General features: G+C 39.3%; 2 protein-coding genes across 3 annotated transcripts in view; both read left to right on the top strand.

The window, feature by feature from the left end:
- bgnb (biglycan b) overlaps positions 1 to 22,283 on the top strand; it is a 235,745-nt gene that overhangs the window by 139,190 nt on the left and 74,272 nt on the right. The window lies entirely within an intron of this gene.
- The window catches only part of cacna2d3a (calcium channel, voltage-dependent, alpha 2/delta subunit 3a), a 122,731-nt gene continuing 102,709 nt past the window's right edge, over positions 2,262 to 22,283 (top strand). For both annotated transcript variants that reach the window (XM_055013115.1, XM_055013114.1), the window contains exons 1-2: positions 2,262 to 2,903; positions 3,230 to 3,311. In XM_055013115.1, the coding sequence (XP_054869090.1) occupies positions 2,779 to 2,903; positions 3,230 to 3,311 (207 nt within the window). In that variant the 5' untranslated portion in view covers positions 2,262 to 2,778. The remainder of the gene's footprint in view (positions 2,904 to 3,229; positions 3,312 to 22,283) is intronic.

Raw genomic sequence — 22,283 nt, 5'->3', positions numbered from 1 at the left:
ACTCCCAGGTGGTTTAGCAGACTCTCTGTTTGTACTTTGTAATAAATTCATAAATTTATTATGTGGGTCACTGGAAAGCATATATTCCAGATCATATTTACACGTACACCAATCAGTCATGTTAAAATCACTGACTGGTGACGTAAATAGTATTTATAAGAAGCAGAAAAAAGTATGTCTAAAGCCTGTTGGACAGTCATTGCATTTCACTGCTATACTGTATGTGCCTGTGATGAAGTAAAAAAAAGTCTAATCTCATCATCGGGGTTATTTTCTCTAACTTAATTCAACTAATTTCAGAGGCTGAACATTATAAGTAAACCAGCTTTTATTTGTTAAATTGGTGGAGGGCCTCTGTGTTGATTTAGTGGTTTTATCCCCACAGTTTAAAATACTTCCATGGCATAGAAATGGTGTGCATTAAGTGGCAACTTTTGTTTTTTTTGACACTATCACTACTATAATGTTCTTGTAGTTTCACATAAGTCAATGTTTAACAATTATTACTGGGACGTTTTGAGAATACTGGAAAAACACAATACACTACCAACATTATAAATTATTTTTCTGTTTTAGAAGGCAAAAAAAATTGTATCTTTGCGTGCATACATATAGTTTTGAAATTAACAAGACGTGTTTTTTTTTCTGAACAAGATACATGTATGCAATTCATCCACACAACAAGCGATGATTTTGTTTGATATTAATCTGTTTCAGTTTAGTTTTGCAAAGTGGGAAAAGTTGCTGGTGCTTAAACATGTTCCCCATTTGTTTTCCCTGCATTTGGAATTTCTTTTAAGAACAAACACACCATTACTGGATACAGAGTCACAGGAGTCTCCTGGATAAATAATTTTAATTAATTACTAGAAAATGTGGATAAATGTGACTATAAATGACAAAAGCACATTTGGGAAAGAAAGTACATCCACATTAAGTATGGACATTTCTTTTCAAAAGTAGGTCATAATTAAGGCTAGACATTTAAATCTCTTAAGTAGATTATCAAGAAATGACAAGAGACAGTCTAAAATTAAGTTGTCTTTAAATTTCTTTTTTGAAAAATGAAAAAAAGTAGTTTGTACAAAGAATAGTCATGCAAAAAAATCTGATGCAAAAAGATGTGTTCATTTTAAAAATAGATAACGCAGGATTTTTTGTGTGTGTGTGTTTCTCATCGTAAAATATATGCTTTTTTACTTCATTTTGACAGACTACATCCACACATTGTGCACTTGTCTGGGTCTGGCACAAGCTGTCTTTATAGTCTCATCTTCCATATAGTCTGATTAGAAGAGTCCATGTTGGCTGATTTGGAAACCAGCTGTTTTAGTGACATCAGAGCACTGACCACTGGAAGAGAAAGCAATAAACATCAAAACAATAACTGTTGCACAAAAATCAGGCAATAGAAACATTTTGTTGATGTGCACTTTCCCACTTCTGAAAGCATTTTGATGTCTCATGGATGACTGGCTGCTAGAGCTTTGCAACAAACACCAAAAGGATTATTTCCTTTTCCTTAATTTTCTGAATATAGGAACAATTTTCAACAAAAAAAGTAAACTTGTGATGGTAAAGACAGTCTTGTACTAACAGTTGTTTTGTCAGAGTGACCCAGACCTGCTATTTCACACTGGTTTTTAACTCATATATGTCAAAGGTGAATCTTTTGTGGGCATGCAGTCAACAGTGCAGCCCCTCTGCAGGGCCAGAGATACTCTGTTCAGTCAGTGTTGATCCCCTCCCAGTGCTTTGCCAGGAACCTTCTTTCTATGTGAAATGCAATCCAGATCATTGGGTCTGTCGCCTGGGGGCTCTCATCCTCTTTCACAACCCATATGCCCACACACTGCCAGTGCCACATCACTGCTCCAAAGTGCATTTAATTGGCATGCTTTTTATGCAGCCTAACTGACTTATCATGTGGCCCTCCCTCTACCAAGACACCTTTATTTCTCTCTGTCTTTCCCATATACACTTTCTTTTCTCTTCTCCCCTGCTTTCCTGGGCACTTTAGCAGTGATTCCTGCTTCAGTGAACTGGGCATACAGTGCATGACTTGATCTGACATGAAAGCTAAAGGCAAGCTATTATAGCTCTGTATTTAAGTGAGAGGGGGAGAGAATGGAGAGAGGTAAGTCCAAAGTATGGCGCAATTCACCAACAACAAAAACAGCATCCTCAGTAGGCTATCCTCAGCTTCTGAGAGGAACGAGGAGAGAAAGGATGTGTGTGTGAGAGACAGAGAGGGAGGGAGAGAGAGAGAGGAGGCTGGTCGCATCATTCATGAGGAGTAGGCGTGCTCTTGTGCGCTGCATCGTTTGATGATCTCCCCGGTTCCCCCCTGAACCTCCACTCTGTGTTCTCAGTGGGTGAGGTCGGTCAATCACAGCGGCTGAGCGGACTTACCCCCCCACCCCCCCACCCCGCCGGTGGAGTCGAGCTCGACTTTCCGTCGGGCAGCACATCCGTGTTGCACCGCACCGGTCAGCGGGGCCAGACCGCAAGCACTTAGGAAGAAGTCACAGCAGAGGATCCAGCCGTTCGCCAAGGCGCGTCGCTCGTCCGCGTCCCGCACCAGCCGAACAGCTGGACATTATTGCCATGAATGATTTAGTCAGTCAGCATAGGTGACTTTTGATTCCCTCTGTTTTTATTTTATTTTATTTCCTTTTCCCTGGATTTTCTGAAGGGGGGAAAACTCCACGGTGGCAGCATAAGCCCAAAAACTGTGCGCGTAGGGGGGTGATTTTTCTTTTATTTTTTTTGCCCAAGATGCAGGTGGATCGGAGCTGTGTGGTTTCCAGCGCTTGGTGTACGTGGCTGCTTTTACTTTTTTCAACTCTAAGCACCACGGTCAATGGGGTGGGAGGCACCCACCAAAGCATCCCTCCGTCTGTGTAAGTAGATGACCTTTTACGCAAAGGTGCTGCGTTTGGAACAGGACTTGACTGATAAGAACTCAGATGTATGTCTCACCAAAAAAGGATAGCATTTTTTTGACTGGGATCTACTGGTTTCTACAGCACTTTAATTCCCTTTCCCCACATATTTAATTGTTTTTTAGTTACATTGCAAGTATGAAGTATACTAACTTAATGCGTTTGCAGAATTCCTCAAAAAGCAGAAAAGTTTTTTTTGTCTGCATGTTAACTACTTGAAATTGTAGCCTATTCATATTTTTTATTTTTTCTGCCTGTGTACACGCTGTGTGTGTCATCTGCAGGGTGAAGCTGTGGGCTTCAGCTTTTGGTGGAGAGATGAAGTCCATCTCTGCAAAGTACTCTGGCTCCCAGCTGCTGCAGAAGGTGAGCTGTTTTACTGCCTGAATTCAACTCTTCAGGTGTCGAATAAGAAGTAGGCTGCACTCTGGAACCCTTAATACTGAAACATTATTCAGATTTCCACATGACTGAGCTGGAGCAGAAGCTTTTCTTGTGGACAGTTTAACTCTTGATGCGAAATACAGAGTAGAAAATAAGAGAAAAGAGTGTTTTTAGGACCCTCTAATATCCATGAGGTTGTTTTTTTGAATGCAAGTAGAGATGTGTGAGTACACACAAAGCCACTAAATTACAGTTTTATTTTTGCAAAGTTGAAATTATGTGATACTGTTGATTTGAAAGCTTAGAGATACCTTTTTGAGAGACTTTTAAAATTCCTGCGCGGACGTGAAAGGCCAGCTTATGAGAGGAAGTGGCTGGTGTTGGATAATTTTCGATTTGAGAAAAATGTCACTTTTCATCTCTCAAACAGCAGGACCTATGCTTTTTAGCCACTTGAGAATCGGTAATGCATGTGGACTACACAGGCTCAGATTTAAAAGCTTATGGGTGTCAGTTCTCAAGCACTTTGGCAAATGCATTCAAACATGTACACACAAAAAAATTACTCCCAGGAAAGAGCAATTTTCTTGCTTTTTTTTTCTTTTTCGCAATGCAACTGACTGTTTCTCACATTTTCAACACCCTCTTACCTCCTTTTTGTGCCTCTGCAGTCTTCTCTCATTCTTCTTCCGCTCTGCTTTGTGGGTTTAATGCAAGATTTGAGTGTGATGGAATGCAAATTTTCCTAATGGAGGGTCAGTTGATGAAGCCTGAGTTAAAACTGGCTAATGGATAATTTAGTGGATAAAAGGCCAAAATGAGACTAACCTCTCAGTGGGCACACAGGCACGATGTTGTACTTGGGACACGACACTGTGAGGGAGACTCACTCTGCTGTTAGGTGTCACACAGGACAAACCAGAGATTCTGTGTGACTCATAGACAGAACCTGTCATTTACATGGACGTTATAGACGAGTGCATGCAGAAATACCACACACACACACACACACGCATAATGCACATGCACATGAACCACGCACTGTATATTCAAAATGCACAGCCACATAGACATGCCTGGGCCTACAGCGTGGATTTCATCAGCCGCTGATAAGGCAGATGAGTGGTGTTATCTTTTTGACGGGATAAAAACTGTTCCCCCTTCTCATCTTTTCTGCCTCCAAAATGAAGATAACTCTCCCACAGAGTGACGACCTCTTTATGAAATGCAAATGAAGGCTGCAGGGTTAATTGAGTAAAGAAGAGACCCGAGACCTCTTTGTCAGAAAAGTGCATCTTTCGCACCAAACTGTTGTGATGCAAGCGTAGCGGTATTCACTGTAGCCACTTGCTGGATCCCCCACAGCGGTCAGATATGCAGGGTGTTTAAATGCGCCACATGCGTTTGCTGAAAAGCTTCGCCAATATGTCACAGCATCATGTAATGCTATGCCTTATTGTGTGTCCGGTACAGTCCAGTAGCTCTTGTCCAGGAATGCAGAGGAGGGACCACGGATGCCTCGAGGACACATATGCTTTTAAATAGGCAGAAAGAATGAGGGATATACACTGTTGTACATAGAGGGGAGGATGGTAGTGAAGAGAAAAGACCAAGGCTTGCGTGAGTGTGTGTGTGTATGTGTTTCCTCTAGGCAGAGGACAGATGGACTCGGTCTCTCTTCAGTTATCTTTCTGACCCCAGCATAACTAGACTCCCTTGGAAATAAGAATATCTTGCATGAGATACACACACATGCATACACGCACACACACACTGGTTTTTTTGGTGTTGATTCTCTAAATATGCACCCTATTTTCATGAAGCCATTAAGAAAAAAAGAGATAGACCATTTAGTGCAAAGTTACATTTCAAAGTTGCCTAATGGCTTTTTGTACAAAATATAATCTATACGGTACATAAATCTTAATTAAGCTTGCACAGAAGTACCATTAAAAAGAAAACGGCACTCAACAGGTTATATTTTTCTAGTTTTTTTTTCTTTTTTCAGTTTTAATAGTGTAGCACTTCTGGTGGCTCATGCTGTTTCTTTGTGTTCATCACACTGCGGCAAATTCAACTGGACACTACCTTTGTGTTGACTCTGTTTAATTTAATACTTAGTTTAACTTCCAATTTCGCCACCTTTTAATAAGAGATATGCTGTTACTCATCACTGACAGCAAAAAAAAACATGCAATAAATAGGTTAGATTTGATTAACATTTGAAGATGCTTTTAGTAGTGATTTCAGTGAGATTATATGGATCGAGTGTAAATAAATTAAAATCAAAATATTTAAAAAAGAAGACTTTCACTGACAAAATTTAAAATGGGCATTTAAAAAAAAAATCAAGCTGAACCAGATTTGTTCCCTCATCCATAACCTCTTGTCCTCTTTCGTCTCTTCTCCTGATCTGTCCACCCATCTCACACCACCTCCCGCATTCTGTATCCATCGGAAACAGCTCTTGTTTCAAGGTTACACCAGTCAGGACATATATGTGTGTGTTAGTGTGTGTGTGTGCTTCTCCTGTATGTGTCCCAAAAGAAGAAAAAACATGATCAATAAGACCCTCAATTTGTTACTCAAATCAGATGGTATCACTCATCAATGCCTGTACGATTCCAATAATATATACATTGTATGGTTTAGATACACTATACGTAGCACACTAGCAAACCCATACAAAGGGAAGGAGGCTTCTGTTTGCGACACATTAAACATCTCCCACTGATAGTTAGAATTAGCTTTGTGTGTTTTACCCTCTTCACTGCTATTCTGTTGAAATCTTTAATTTCATGTATCATTGAGCAACCTGTCTATACGAGCCAACCCGGCTGTGATGGCTGTGTCTGCGTGTACATTGTTGGCTGGACTAGTTTTCACTTCACTGCTGTTATGGTTTTCTGGAATCAAAGTAGTGGGACATTATGCCGCGCCGAAATAACTTCAAGCCTCTTGGTAATGGAAGATACAAGAAAAATGATCAGCCGGTGGGATTGCTTCTGTGGCAGCCTGAAAAGTTAGCCGTGCACGTCCGCTTTCCTATTTTTGAAAGCATAAGCCGCATCTGAGGGCGAGGGAAGAGGCAGCGGGCGTATGTGCTGCTGCTGTGTGTGTTAAGTTTGCATACCTACTTAAAGCATACTCAATCACACATGCGCACACACACACACACACACACACACACACACACACACACACACACACACACACACACACATGCATCATCTTCCTCTCACGGAGGCGCGTATACAGAGCAAAAGAGCAGACAGGATGATAGGAAGGTGTAATGATGTGTGACGAGACTACGCTGGAATCGATTTGCTTGAGTCGGTGTGCGTGCACGTATAGTTTCTTATACAGAGCGGTGCCATTTTCTTTTACTACCTGAGGGCTTAGTGCCGTAAGCCGCTGACATACCTGGTGACACTTGCTAAAGGGTGACTTAAATAACACCGAATGGAGTGGTTCCTCTAAAGGAAGCAGTGGATGAAAAATATCTGAAAGTGGTGAAGTTGTCCAGTGAAGTGAAGAGGTACGGAAGATGCACAAACTGGGTTGAAGAAGTTTAAAGTGAGAAAGTTAGAAGGGAGGCGTAGCAGATGAATAACTTTTTGTTTTTGTGATTTAAAGCAAATATGGGTCTCTGTCAACCGAGACACAGCTTTAAAATCTTTGAAATTCAGTTGCAAGCATCCCCATCCCATGAGTTTTCTCCTTTTTTAAATAAAATGCTTATTTTTTATTTTATTCAAGCGCTGTTACATTTATTTGTATGGCATCTTTCATACAGGTTAGTGCAGGAACAGCTTATGTTTTATTGCTTGATACCAGTTTATTTGGCATTAGCTTTACAAAAACAAACAAATAAAAAAAAAAAAAACCCTAACAATCCCAGGAGATCAATTAATTTTGTCAAACGTGGCAAGTTTAGTGATTCCCACACAATAATGATACGTTTTGATCTATTGGAGGCTTACTTCACAGAAACCTAATTTATTATTTCTACAGAAGGCAGTTCCATGTTCCTCTGTTTAGGAAAAAAAAAATCCTTAAGATCTATTTCTATTTTGCGTCTGTATGTTAGTCACACTAACCAGATTTAAGAGCATGACTAATTGCCTAATTTTGAAATGGAAATGATCATGCATTTCAGTTTTTCGTGTTCATTTAAAATTAATTACATATTTGGAAGACAACAGTGGAAGAGTGACTCCTGCTTTGTGTGCTGATGAAATGTTTTATAGTTTCTACTCAATACTCATGTTAAAGAGCACTTAAAGTTTTAATTTGAGTTAGCGGTCTTTATTTATTCTGCAAAGGTTCTGCATTATTCATAGCATGTCAAAAAAAAAACCCCCCGATGTAGGTTAAGTGCTGTGTATGTCTGACGCTAAAGTGTTTTCTGTGTTATACTGTGCACATACAGTAGTCTGTCTACTAACTGAGGCCACTCAGTGCTGTTCATAGAGATGTTCAGACTTTCTCTGTTGGGGAATGTGGGACAATTACGAAATGCTTCATTATGGTACATTAAAATTACACATAATATTAAGTCTATAAATAAATAAATGTATTAATAACAGAAAGAGATATAGTAGAAGTAATTCCTATTCAAAATTATATACCAGGGGAAGGCTTTGAAACAGCATTTAGACATTTGAGACAATACAGTACAAAGCGTTATCAATGTAATTGATAAATTCATCAAAAATGTCTGTTTGAGTTGGATTCAGTATTTCAAAAATCAAAGCTGTATGTCAGCTTTCGTATCATTGTCCCAAATGCATTATATTAATGTTCAGAAAACAATATTTTTTCAGAAATTATTTTGGACTCTTAAGATGTTTCAATGTGTGATCAAGTCAAACTTCTTCAGACTAATTTCAAGAGCAATTTAACTTATTTCTCTTATTTGCCCTCTGCTTGCCTTTCTTGCCCCATGGATGACTTTTTGTTTGTGTGTAGGTGTGTGTGAGTGTGTATATGTGTCGAAGTAGTGGGAGAAGTATGTGTGATGCTGCCAATCTGCTGCCAAGGGTGGGTGATGGCTGAGGCATTGCAGTGTAACAGTGTGTCAGTGAGGGGGAGACGGCTGCAGATTAGATTTAGCTTTGGGAAAATTGAATAGCTGTCAGGTTTGGTTCAGCATCGCTGGCAATGAGGTGAGGGAAGGGGGTGTGTAGGGGTGTGTGCTGATGACTGTCCCTCTCTCCCTAACCTCCCCTCACCCTCCCATCCTTTCTCTTGAGTTCCCCTCCCTCCTTTTCTTGTTCTCATTGACCAAAGCATGATCTTGCTAAATTTGATTCCTTCACTCTGTTCATGGAGGGGCAGAAAGGGGTGTGTGTATGTCTGCGTGTGTGTGTCTGTGTGTGTGTGCATGTGTGTGTGTAAGAGAGAAAGGGAGCAGAGAAAAGAAGGAGGAATGTCATGTCACAGAGTTAATTACAGCGTTAGCAGGCAGGAGTGCAGCCTGTGCTGCCATCCTTTCATGTCCTAGCTGGCCAGCTTTAGCCAACACAGCCACTCACTCATACTATAATTAGTGCTTTGTTGGTGAGAAAAGCCACTATGAATCAAACACAGTGGCTTTACTGTAGGGAGCCCAGGAGCAGGGAGTGAGGGCCTTTGCTACCGGATTAAAGAACTTAAATTCTTAAAGAGCCCAACTGCTGACGCTGTATTTGTGGGCTCAGAAAATCAAGTACCTTTTGATGAGTTGTTGTGTGGTTTACATCTTTGATTTATCCCCAGTCTCTCTGACTAAGTTCATTTGCCAGCATGAAAAGTGTTTGATTTAGTAGTTAATTTCTGTTTGTGAGGAAGTTGATTTTTCTTTCCAGTTCCAGAAGTTTATGGAAGAGATGCACACACACGCACACACACACACACACACACATACACAGTGTTTGCATACACTGTAACACCTTGTGCTTTTGTACTGCGAGGATGATGAATGTGAACGCTGAAGATAAATATCCACTGTCGTCTGTCATCGGCTGCTCAGCTCTGGCTCTGCCTCTGTTGGCTTGCAGATAAAGAGCATCTCACTGTGGCTGCACCGGACATTAATGAACACACACGCTCATGGAAGCATACACACACGCACACACATGCTCGTACAGATTTCTGTAATTATGACAGATTGTTCACCTGGTGTGCTCCAGACTTGACTGCATACAGAGAGTAAACTTGGTAAGGGGCGGGACTGGTGCTATTAAGCACATTAATGTGTGCAGCATTGTGTGAAGGACTGTCTGTGACTTGCTGCTGTCTGCATCAATCATCTGGCTGGTTGTTTTGGGTCCACCCTGTGTGCTGTAGGTAAAAACTGCTCTTATGAAGTAATACAGTAAATAAAAGAAAGAAGATCAGACCCATTATAGCTGCTCTATCAGTCACAGATACCTCCTTATATATTCTGCACCTCTGAATGCTCAGGTAATTCAGATTTATTCATTATGCTGGCACAGGACTTTCTTTCTTTCTTTCTTTCTTTCTTTCACTTTGTCCCATAATTGCCCCTCAACCTTTCTGTCAACTCTTGCCTTTGTCAACATTTTCACCCATGTTTTTTTGGATCTCACTGCATCTCCCTCAGTTCTCCTTCTATTCTTTACCCCGTCCCTCTTGCTTTTTTCTCTTTAAGTCTCTCCTCTCCCTCCATCCCTCTGCTTTAATAATGGATAGGATACAGCTACGGCACTAAAGAATACATGGGAGGGGATCTTGGGACATGCCAGTGTTTGGAAGAAGTGTTGGTGCCCGCACCCTCAAAAAGTACTTCCGCTGGCCTTGCACAATGTCCTGCACTTGCTGCACTCTCTGGTGACCTCAGTGTGTGTCCCGAGTTACCTCTTTTGGCTCCATCAACTCGGCGAACTTACACACACAAACACACACCCACCCACATAAACACGCATTTATTTTGACTGTACTTTCTGAGGCCCTTCAGTTTGCTCCATTTGCACAACACTTCTCACGGACTGTGAGATTGCTGCCAAATCCAGCTCAGTGGGACAACAGCAGCTCCTCCTCCTGATGACCTTCACCTGCACTTGCTATCATCTCACACAAACACACACTGGACGGAGGAATACAGTTATGCTCGAATGGTAATTAGAAATCACACATCAGTCTTTCACTAATGAACCTCTCCCTTAGTACATAGTCTAAAAAACACTTTGTGCATTTTATCTGTGTAGATTTATTTTAGTTCATTTTGTTTTACTGTTACTTTTCATGTAATACAGTTCATGGCTAGAGACCAAGTAATGATTTCTTACATAGGATCAGTATCGATCAATGCTGAGGCATATTGATTACATGGTGTTGTTTGTCATGTGTTATAGCAAAGATGCACAGTAGCAGTAGTGTACAGTGGTGTTACTCCCACTAAGGCCTGTTCAGACTTTTTTAAAATATTTTTTTTATCTATAGCCACATTGATTTTAGAAAGTCCGATGCATGAAATGTGATTTTTGCAAATCAGATCCAAAAATCATTTGGAGATGATTTAAAATATGATTCCATTCAGGTTTGTAGAAATGCATCTTAGTCAGGATGCAATGGAAATAAAAAAAAAAGGAAAAAGAGTGCTTTTGAAACGCTTGGAAGTGACACATTTGACTGACGGAAGTGATGAGTCCAGAGCGCTAGAAGGATCTGATTGAGAAACAAATTTGATTTACCTGCCATGTGAACAAAGTCTCTCAGATGGCAGCATCAGTGCCAGATTTGGTACCACTGCTTCCATTAAAAAAAAAAAAAAAAAAAGAATATGTATTATTCTCGAGGTTTTTTTATAAATTTTTTTTACTATTAGATATGAGCAAACTTATGATGCAGTTAAGAACAAGAGTGACTTACATGAGATAAAGAGCAATACCGTTATATACAGATGGCCAAGAACAGACAGGAAACATATTCCAAAAGTAGCCTGTTTTTCTTTTGGAAAATTTGTGTAAAATTTTAGCAAAAGGCATCCCCTGACTTTTGCACACAAGTTGGTGTTCTAACTTGCCAGTTTACCACTCTCTTGACACTGTGGTGACAATACTGTAAGATGTGCATGGAGAAAAGTAGGACTCATTTTGTCATCTGATTTCAAATGCTAGTTAATGTGCCTGTCCAAACATTTATATGATAACATTGCAGAGGTAGTCAGGTGCACAATTGCGTAGAAATCCACATGGTGTCCACAGATAGCAACTGCTGCTGTTTAAACAAGATTGAACTGATTTTAAACTGCATACAAATCATTTACCATTTTATTCCAGGGGTCACAATATGGTGGTGTCTCAGCTTAATCGTTGAGTTTCCAAAGTTAAATGTATGATTGCTTAAGGTGTGTCTCGCTGGTAAAGCATAGTTACAGTTGTGGATATCTTGCTGAGGAATAAGTTGTACTCAGCCTTGATTAATTGAGCCATTTGAAGTATTTAGTCCCAAAATTTCCAGAACCCAAACCCAGAAGAATTAGTGTTGCTATGTGGGATGGTGGCGGTTCCATGGGTAATCTTTTTTTCTTGTTATTTTTGGGAAGTCTCCCTGTTTCTGTTACAGGCTGCTGACAGCACACAGACTTCGGTGACAACATTGCAGGGATACTGACCATATCTTTCCATTGTTACCTTTCTTCAAATAGTCACAAAGCATGCGCCATCTGAAGTTCTAGATGTACTACAGGAGACAATGTACTTCAGTGGTATTTGCTCAGTGTGTCGCCGTGAGATGTCGCGGAGTCGGCATGAACACAAATTCATGTTAACTGGATGGTAATATCAACTGAAAATAAAATGAACTACAGTCTGTGGAACTTTTAATCCCTCATGCCCAGGCTTCTTATTTGACATCCTAAAGTACTCGTATTTATAGCATTCATCATCTGAAGCTTGCTATCTGCAAGACGATGAAGAAATTCCTTCTTCACATTGATTTATCCTCCCAGGTGTTAGCCAGAGGTTCATCCCAGTATAAGAGGAAGAGTCATAATGACCTCTGGTTGCTGCATTCAGAATCAGCCTGACACCAAACCTTGACCTCTGAGGTATATTCATTTGAAATAGAATTCTCCAGTTGATTGAAATCTGGCAGCAATTGATGTTAATCATTTCAAAAGAGATTACTGCTTGGTTTCATTCTCCTTCATTGCGGTTTAATTTACAAAATACTACATTACTTTTAGTACTTTTTAGTGTTTATAGCACTACCGTTCAAAAGTTTGGGGTCACTTAGAAAAGTCCTTATTTTTGAAAGAAAATAAATTTTTTTTTTTCAGTGAAGATCACATTAAATTAATCAGAAATACCGTCTAGACATTGTTAATGTGGTAAATGACTATTCTAGCTGGAAACAGCTGATTTTTAATGGAATATCTACATAGAGGTACAGAGGAACATTTCCAGCAACCATCACTCCTGTGTTCTAATGGTACATTGTGTTAGCTAATCATGTTGAAAGGCTAAGTGATGATTAGAAAACCCTTGTGCAATTATATTAGCACAGGTGTGAGTTTTCATGGAAAACATGACATTGTCTGGGTGACCCCAAAATTTTGAACACTAATGTATAGAATGATTTATTAATGCTGTTTATGTTCTAAAACCTTTTACAACAATGTAACATCATTCGTTCATGTTCTGCATTTATTTCACTATGTTCATTATGTTTATATCTTCAGTTCAACTTCATGTTATCTACTTATAAATGTGTTTTGGTTCTCAAAAGTATTCTTCTCCACTGTAGGTGGTACATTTATTTTTCCCCACTACTTTGCGTGGACTTCAAAGCAAACTCAAATGAAACTGGAGTCCAAAAAGTGTAACTTCCTATGATAAATCTCCACTTGCAAGGATGAATATTGCCTTTATACATCCACCCCAATGTTTTGCTCTCTCATTCCACTTTCACGCTGGCTGCTGCTAGAATCAATCTGAGACTGTGAGAATGCATGGAGTGGAATGGGGAAGCAGCAGGCCACATTGTACGTGCTGCTAAACATGAAAAATGTTTTCCAAGACTCTTCTGAAACCAACTGAATTCAACTACAGATAGATGGTGGACTATTAATCAGTTCTGTATGATCAGATTAGACCTGCTCTTGGTTGCTATTATGCTTTTGGTGGAGTGAATTATGGCTTATGGAAGAAAAACTGAAGCGGTAATGCTAATTCTTGCACTCTCTCAAGTTTTGAAAGAGAGAGGCTACTTTTGCTTCATAAATGCAGTATTTTATGTGCATTACATTTTCATGCTAGCATAGATGATGTCAGAATTTGCCCTTTAGGGGGTTCGGTATGTGTGTGAGCATAGGTGGGGGGCACACGCCAGGGAGGCATGGCATGTGAGGACAGTGAAAGATGGCAGTCATTAGGGAGAACTCAGATTTGGCACCCACTCGGAGGGGCAATGGTGCATACCTAACAGATGCAGTGCACCCTGGGAATAAATCCTGAGCATCGCTACCAGCTATGCCATAAGGCCTCGTGTGTGTTTGTGTTAGTGTACAGCTGTTATTCCACTGTTCTTCTCAACAGCCCTCAGGCAGCCTTTAAACACTCACTGCAGAAGCACACCCACACATGCAGGAGCTGTGGGTGGATGACTTGTGCTGAGGAGTGAAATGGATGAGGTGTGTAAGTGGTTTCAATTTTGCTGAAATAATAAAAAAAGGCGCATGGTCTTTGCTCATAAGGAGGATGTATGAGGATACTTGTGATTTTATTTATTTTAAAACAGATTTTAAAACCTGTTCATGTTAGAATAGCTTCGTAAGATGACGAGATTCAACTGAAATGTCAGATTTCTGGTCTTTGTATTTATCAGAGCTGTTAGTCGGTCCATCACTTCAGTCCTGACTCATAGATTATCAATTCAAAAACAGTCACTGGAGAGGGAATTGCTAGCAGATTTTATGCAGACATTTGTGGTCCAGAGGATGAAACCTTCTGACTTTCATGATCCCATGACCTCTCCTGCTGTGCTACCAGGAGGTTGACAATTTTTCGGCAGATTGCCGTGAAATTTTGTGCAGATGTTCATGTCCCCTTTTGAATAAATTAACTTTGGTGATTCTTTGATTTTTCATTTAGTATAACCATCAAATATTTCAATGTGTCCACTATGTTTGAGATGCATTTCTTTTTCTTTTTTTTGTATCAGAGAAGAAACGAAGAAGAAGAGATGTGTTCTGTTTTCAGTTGCAAAGTTACTGAAAGAGACACTGTGAGCCTTCACGTAAACTTAGTAACACATTAGCAGTTGTTTGATAATGTAGTCAAGCCAAAGGCTAACGTTTTCTGTTACCAGTGTAGAGACCAATACATGAAATGCATAATTAGTGTTCCAACTTGCTGCTGTGCAACATGGTTTTATGCTGATGAGCAGGTGTGCTTGAACTGCAGATGACCACCGGAGGCCTGTGTAGAGATATCCATTGGTTCATACATTCTATAGCAGGAAAAGGTGTAGAGTTAATTAGAGCTCATCTGTTTTAAGGTATAAACAAGTGGGGAAAAAAAGTGTAAATATATAATTTACATCAGCAGAGTTACATTTTTTGGGGATTTGTTGAGGCAAGGAGAAGGACTTTGAACATTAGCATCATGTTTACACTGTGTGTAGGGGGAGCTAACATGCAACACATAACTTCAGTGTACGCAATTTGATTTAAGGCAAGGGGACCTACACTACAGATCAAAAGTTTAGAAGCAACTTCAAGTTTCTGTTCAAAATGCCTTTCTTAAGAACCAGTGTGAATATTATGGATTTTGGGATGTATTTACTGAATGATCTGACTTTGCTTTTATTGAAATGCACTATTTTCCTCAATTTACCTTTAGGTAACATCGATGTTACGAGGCAATTGCTGAATAAATGTTAACAAAAGAAAAGAAGGGCTTAGTTTTAGAGTTGAGAGGATTTTCAAGTCACAACTTCAGTGCAAAAGTAAAAAACAAATCACAGTTTGCATTATTCATGTTAGATATTTGGCTTTTGAGAGTTTGCAGACAAAAATCCCAATAAATGTTGACTGTGTCCATATCTCTTTAACTACCACAGAAATGACTGGAAAGAAATAGCTGAGTAAAGAAACAAGAGTACAGATACAAATACCTGATAATTATAGTAAAAATGTCTTTGAATGAGTGACTTTTTATATAATAATCATGTTTACTTTGTTGCAAAATATACCACTGAAACTATGATCTTTTTTGTACAAATTTGATTTTGCTTCCAAACTTTTGACCTGTAGTGCATATTGTACTGTAAAAATAATTATTTTGTTTGTTTGTTTGTTGTAGCTTTTAAAACGAGTTACAGCTATTTTCCAGATACTTTCTGTTTTGTTAAATCACAGATAATATCTAGTAAAATTACAGAAAAAAAATATTCATTTAAATGTTGACTGTAAAAAAAAACACATCCAAACAAACCAGAAAACAGGATAAAACTGTAAATAAATTCCCTATCAAAAATCTGTTTGACCAAATAATTACTCTACTGTATTTTCAAAAAATATTGTTATTTGACATTTTTGTAAATGCCAGTTTGCCATTATTTGAAAGAAAAGATGTGTATATTAAGGATTTGAAAATAGTAGGTATTTTTAAAAATTATTATTTCACAGATTTCTCTGTTGTTAATCACAGATAACATGTAGTGAAATCACAGAAATAAAAAACTGTGTTGTGTCATTGCACTGCTGCGCTTCAGTGTCGCCTCAGAGCTGATAGCATGGTCATTGAGGCCAACTTTAATTTAAGTCACAAATTAAGCCAAAATCTCTCTCAGGTGGGAATGCTGAAAATGAAAATGAAAAATTACCTTTTTGAGCTGCTAAATGTGTCCTTCATTGACTTAAACTTAAGCACTAAAATTTTATATGTGCTTCCTTTTGGGAGAGGAGTGAAGGTAAATCTCACATATGACTTGAGCCATAAATCTCAGTCAGCAGCTGATTTCTATTCTGTTTAGACAGTCAATTGTTAGCTTTAATGTGTATTAACACACCAGTATTGGAGCTACTTTTTCATTGGGAAACCACCATGACACAGAAATAACTGACATGTTTTACTCTACCTAATTACTCCCTGCTTCCATATTTCAGCTGCAAATGAAATGATTTACCGTCTCCATCAGGCAATTTGGATTTTAATTCCGCTCATAATAATATATTTACAACTGCTGCCACCGCTGTCAACTTACTTATGAAAGGAAACCAGTGATGATAAAGAAAGGCTTGCAGGATCATTATTTAGCTGTTGTTATCTGCCTGGAGTTAACAGAACATTAATCAATTCAAAGTGAAGAGGTACAACCGTTTGGAACATTGTTGTGAAGTCTGACACAAGGCAGAATTCACTGCTGTAGTGTGTTATGATCAGTCACTGCTTTATGATGCCCCCAGATTTGACTCAACAAAGCAGAATAAAGATTATAGCTATTTGTTTTAGAAGAGACCAGAGTGCCGGTTGTACTATCTGGTTTCCGGCTCGTGCTTTTTCAGCCTCTGACTGGGTGTCTGGTCATGTGGTGGATGTCGAGGGGGCAGCGATGAAACCGTTCCCAGCTTGCTTCTTATGGCGCATTCTATTTCCTGTCAGGATCTGCCCTCTCCCTATCGTGTGATTGAGTGCTCTGTCAAAGCTGTGTGTGCGTGCATGTGTTCTCGCAGTCCTCCCCATTCATTCACAGTGCATTGATCGAATTTTGAGACATGTCCAAGCAATAATTGATTTTATATTCTCCTCACTGATAGATTGCATTGAGCTGAATGGGACACCAATGAGGGTGTGTCCACTCAGCCAAGACCAGTCCATGATCCCTGATTTTTTTTTTTAAAAAGATGCTTAAAGATGTCTTGTTCTTCCGTCTGTTTGATTAGCTCTTACAGTAGTTTTAATTTACATTTTGTCTGTGTGTGTTTTACAATCCGCTGGGAGTGTCTCTGTGCCACCGGATACAGGACTCAGACCAACACGCTTTAGAGGCAAGGAGGACAAGCGTGAAATGAATTGTTCCACTTCATCTCCGGCCAGCGCTCTTCTTTTGAGGGAACAATTTGTCAGCTGGCATTACAAGGGAGGGTTTGAAAGGAGGAGGGCATTGCAACGATTTTGGTGTTCCTGGGAGATCCAGGGATTCAGCAGTGATTTTCTGCTGTGGATTTCGAGCTGACACTTCTGTCACCTGTTTTGAGAATAAGCTACAGAGTGCTTCACAGGAGGCAGAACGCTATATCAGTCAAAGAACAATTGTTTCAGACGGAGCCTCTCACCCGCTCTCTTGCTTCTTCCCTCATTTCTGCACACGCCCAGTAGTGGTCCGGCGACACGGTGGCAGAAAACAGAATTAACTTCAGCCACGTGACACCCTGGGGTGCTACCTCTTCTCTTTTTCTCTCCTCACCTCATCTCCACTTGTCTTTCCACCCCTGTCTCCTCCTCCTCCCTGAGCCATGTTCGCTGTAATTACAAACATGGCTTTGGGGAATCAGTGGCCCTTTATATTAAATGATGACTCTGCAAGACGTTAGTTCTGCCGCACATGTTTTAGGAGAAAGCATGCTCGTTCTCCGAGGTTTTAGTTTGCATTAAAGGAACACATACAAGCACCTGGAAGCATAAACACACACAAAAAGTGGACTTCACCCAGAGGGAAATGACTTTGCAGTTGTGCACTTTTGTCCTGGGATTTAATTCAGCAGCATCCATATCTGACATATTCAACAATTTTGAATTGTCTGTTTAATAAATGTACAATATAATCTACATCTTGGAAAATAAAAACAAATGCTAGTGCTTAGACTACAAATATTTAGTGTGTTTCTTTTCAGACGGAGTTAAAATTGTATATTTTTGTGGTGATGCTAATATTACGCCGTGGTAGATGCATTCAGTCATACTCCATGACAACTACAATTGGACTAAGTAAAGTAAAACCAAAAAAAATGATGGTCATAACTATGTATCCACCATATCTGAATCTGCTAAAACATTTTGCATAGATTCATTTAAGTGTTTGAAAAGGGTAGAAAAGTCAGTGTTTGAGTGTATTGAAAATAGCTGAACAATGAGGAGGAGATCTGTAGCTGTCCATAACATTTTGTTAACAAAGAATTGCATAAAAAATTTCCAATTTGTGAGTTCATAAAGAATATTTGCAAAAAAAGTTCACATCTCCGAAAAGCCTTGGTATTAAAGTTAGTAGTAGGAGTTAATAATCTGTGGTTGGTGTCATGTTATTTTTGCTTGTGTGCGTCATCGCCCTCCTTAGGTGTAGGTGAGTGATCATCCTGGACATCGACCAGAACAGTAATGTGACATATACAAGATCCAACGTGATTGACTGATATCATATTGATAGATTATAATTTAAATATAAACTATACTTCAGGCTATAGACGAGGAATGCACGATGTTATCAGCATGTTACTGGTATCGGCCGATAAAGGCTTCAAATTGAAACATCCGCATAAGTCTGCATGTACCAGTGGTGCCATCACAATAAGTTGTGTAAGTTGATGTGGCACGGTGGTTCAGTGGTGGTTACAGTTAGAAGGTCCTGGGTTTGAATCTTGGCCTGGGATCTTTCTGTGTCCTCCCTGTGCCCTGAGTAGATTCTCACAGGGTGCTCCGGCTTCCTCCCACAGTCCAAAGACATGCTGAGGTTGATTGACGATTCTGAATTGTGCGTCGGTATGAATGTGAGTGTGCTTGGTTGGTGGTCTCTCTGTGTGGCTCAGGGTGACCCATGCCTTCACCCAGTCAGCTGGGATAGACCTCCAGCCCCCCAGCAGAGGATAAAGCGGTGTGTAGAAAATGGATGGGTGGATAATGATATGTTAATGCCACTACAGGAGAGACTTGATGTTCTCCACAGTTAGGTGGAAAAAATGTGTGCTTACATCGACAATCAGCCAAAATAAGTTACAGAATGTCAGTATATTGGATATTCGCAAAAATCCAATATTGTGCATCCTTAATGTAGACTATATTTGACTATACAGCACTGGCACAGCACTAAATCCAAGTGAGGAGATATGTCTGACTATGCAAGACTATTAGTTGATTGTTTTTTTGTTTTTTTTTTTTACCAGTTTCTCCCTCCGTGAATCAAATGACCTGCTGATGTTGATCCTAGTTTTTACATAATGATGTTCACATTCCTGTTTGGCTGGATGAGGTTCAATAAATAAAAGTTTTTTTGTGTTTTTCTGTAGATTGTGTTGGACTGGTGGTTTGTTGATGTTAGCATATTCTAGGCTAATGTTGGTGGGTGTTGCACAGTGTTGGGACTGTGGGGAAGTCGAAGAGATGCATTGAGGTAAGATACGTCCTTTGCATTTTCCCCAAAGATTCGTCCTGAGTCCTTTAAACTGAAACAGTCAGTTGCTCCATAGTCCATTCACACATTGGCAAAAAAAGGCATTCATACGTGTGAATTGCTTTGATTTTTACACACAGGGCCTTTAAACATACAGTACATAGAGTATTTATTCAGTCTGCCAGTTATGCCTTATTATATGTTATATTATTGGATCATGCAGCAGTTTGCCAAGAAAGGTTTAGCAGAAGAGAGCTGCAGGGTAGTAAACATCAAAGTAAACAATTTATGTTTTATAATACTTTAGAAAATGGTTTTCCTAATGTTTTATGTGGAAGGAAACCTTTGTTAGTGCTCAAGGAGACACATGCAGTAACACTGAATGTGAACAGAATCGCTGTTGAGAAGAAAAGCTCCAAAGAGCTTCTAATGCAAACACTGTATTTAGCTGTTGTAGGCGGATCTAATTTAAAATTATCTATACATATGTATACAATACATTTTGCATTGTTTTGTGTATTTAAAACTAGCATAACTGGCAAAGCTGAATTTGTACATCAACTGTAGATGCTAATTGTTGATAGCGATATTAATCAATGGATACTGAATTTTGTAGCCAAGCATTTATGGATGAAATATTTCAAGAAATTTTAGAAGAGCAGTGTTTAAAACAAGGACGATAGACCCCAGATTTAATAGTTCCTTTCTGTACTCGTTTTCTTTACCACCTTGTCTTTGTGTATTTGTACCCTTGACATGCAATTTCTTTCCGTCTAACTTTCTTATTTCTCATCCAGGTGTTGGCTCATTCCTGGGGCTCAGTGCATCAGGGAGTCTGTTAAGTGGACTTGCTGGTCTCTGTGTCCTTGTGTTCCCTTTTCTTTTTCTTTGCCATCACACACACATGCATGCATGCATAGACATTCACAGGCTTGTGTGAGTCTCTTTTGTTCATCAGACCAGACTCATCCACTTGTAGTCAGACAAGCATGCGGAGGCAAACAAAACAAACACAGCTGCTTTTTGTGAATGAAAATCAAATAACCCAGCTTGAATGAGACCAGATACTATAGACTTGTAATTCAGGGTAGTACGCTTGGCTTCATGACACAGATTCTGCCTCTCCTTTTCTTCTGTTCAGCTTCATTTAGTAAGCTAGAGAGACAGGGAACTACTAAAAGAAGAAAAAAAATAATTTTGTTCATATTTAGATTTATATTTCTGCTACATGTTTCATAATTTTTAATTATGAAAAATAATTCACCCCTTTAACATTTTAACAAGACAAAATCCTATATGCTGAGAAGAATTTTACATTTAATAAGTGATGAATCAACACAATTTAACCCTTGTGTTGTCTTAACATCCTGAACACTGCCCTCGTCCTAAGGGTCAGAAATGACCCGCTTCCACTGAGCCTCTAAAATAAAGCAGCTCAATTGAATTTTCAACCCAAAATCTATTTTACATGAAGAAACACACACACTCTGTGAGTATCTGGGTTTTCCCCCTACAGAGGGAGAAAAGACTGTATTTAATCAGTGGATGCCAGTGGAGGTTTATAATCATTATTATTGCTGCTAAAGGTGCTGAAGAGATGTAAACATTATTTGTTTAGCAAGCTATAGTACTTGTATATCCTAAGAAAGTACCAGAAATGTGCAGAAAGTAGCTTTAAATGCATGTTTTGAATGGAAACAACAGTGTACTGTATACTGTGCAATGGAATTCAACAACAAAAACTAGTCTTCTTACATTTTTGAATCATTGCACAAGGCACATAATCTACAACAATAAGAATAAAATAAAATAAAAAATGCAAAACAAAAATATGAAAAACATAATAAACTCTAATTAGCGCATGTAGGACAGTATGCAAGTGTGTATGCATAGACTTTGCAAATGTATTTCACACATGTGCAGCACACAGTATTTGTTTTACAGTTTTGCCTCCTTGATATCTGAAAAAATCTGAACTGTGACTTGCTGGTCAGTGAAAAGTAAAAACTGTACTCGTGGCTTCAGCAAAGAGAGAAATGGTGGTACCGTCTTTGTAGACAATGTTGGAATCACTTTGGGAAAAGTCATCAAATTTCAAGTTGAAAAAAGATCATTTAGAGGTTTTTCTCTGCTATTAAACATAGTGGCTGGGTCATTTTTGACCCTAAGACATCCCAAGGGTTAATTCATATATTTATGTCTGTACACAGATGTTTGAGTGTGAATGTTCATTTTTGTGCCAGTCAGTGTGTCTGATTGTGTGTGTGTTAGAGAGAGAGAGAGAGAGAGAGAGAGAGAGAGAGAGAGAGAGAGAGAGAGAGAGAGAGAGAGAGAGAGAGAGAGAGAGAGAGAGAGAGAGAGAGAGAGAGAGAGAGAGAGAGAGAGAGAGAGAGAGAGAGAGAGAGAGAGAGAGAGAGAGAGAGAGAGAGAGAGAGAGAGAGAGAGAGAGAGAGAGAGAGAGAGAGAGAGAGAGAGAGAGAGAATGGGAAAGATTCAAACAGCTGCAAGAATATGTGTGTGTTGGCCAAGTTAAAGTGGGCTCCAGTGACGCGTAAAATGAGCTGGGATTTGGGGGATTGGGCTTCGGTCTTACTATGAAATGAAGTTTTCCCCTTCATT

This window comes from Amphiprion ocellaris, chromosome 8 (genome assembly GCF_022539595.1).
Source record: "Amphiprion ocellaris isolate individual 3 ecotype Okinawa chromosome 8, ASM2253959v1, whole genome shotgun sequence".
NCBI lineage: Eukaryota > Metazoa > Chordata > Actinopteri > Pomacentridae > Amphiprion > Amphiprion ocellaris.
Note: the sequence above shows the minus strand (reverse complement) of the source record. Positions and strands in the feature narration are given on the sequence as shown.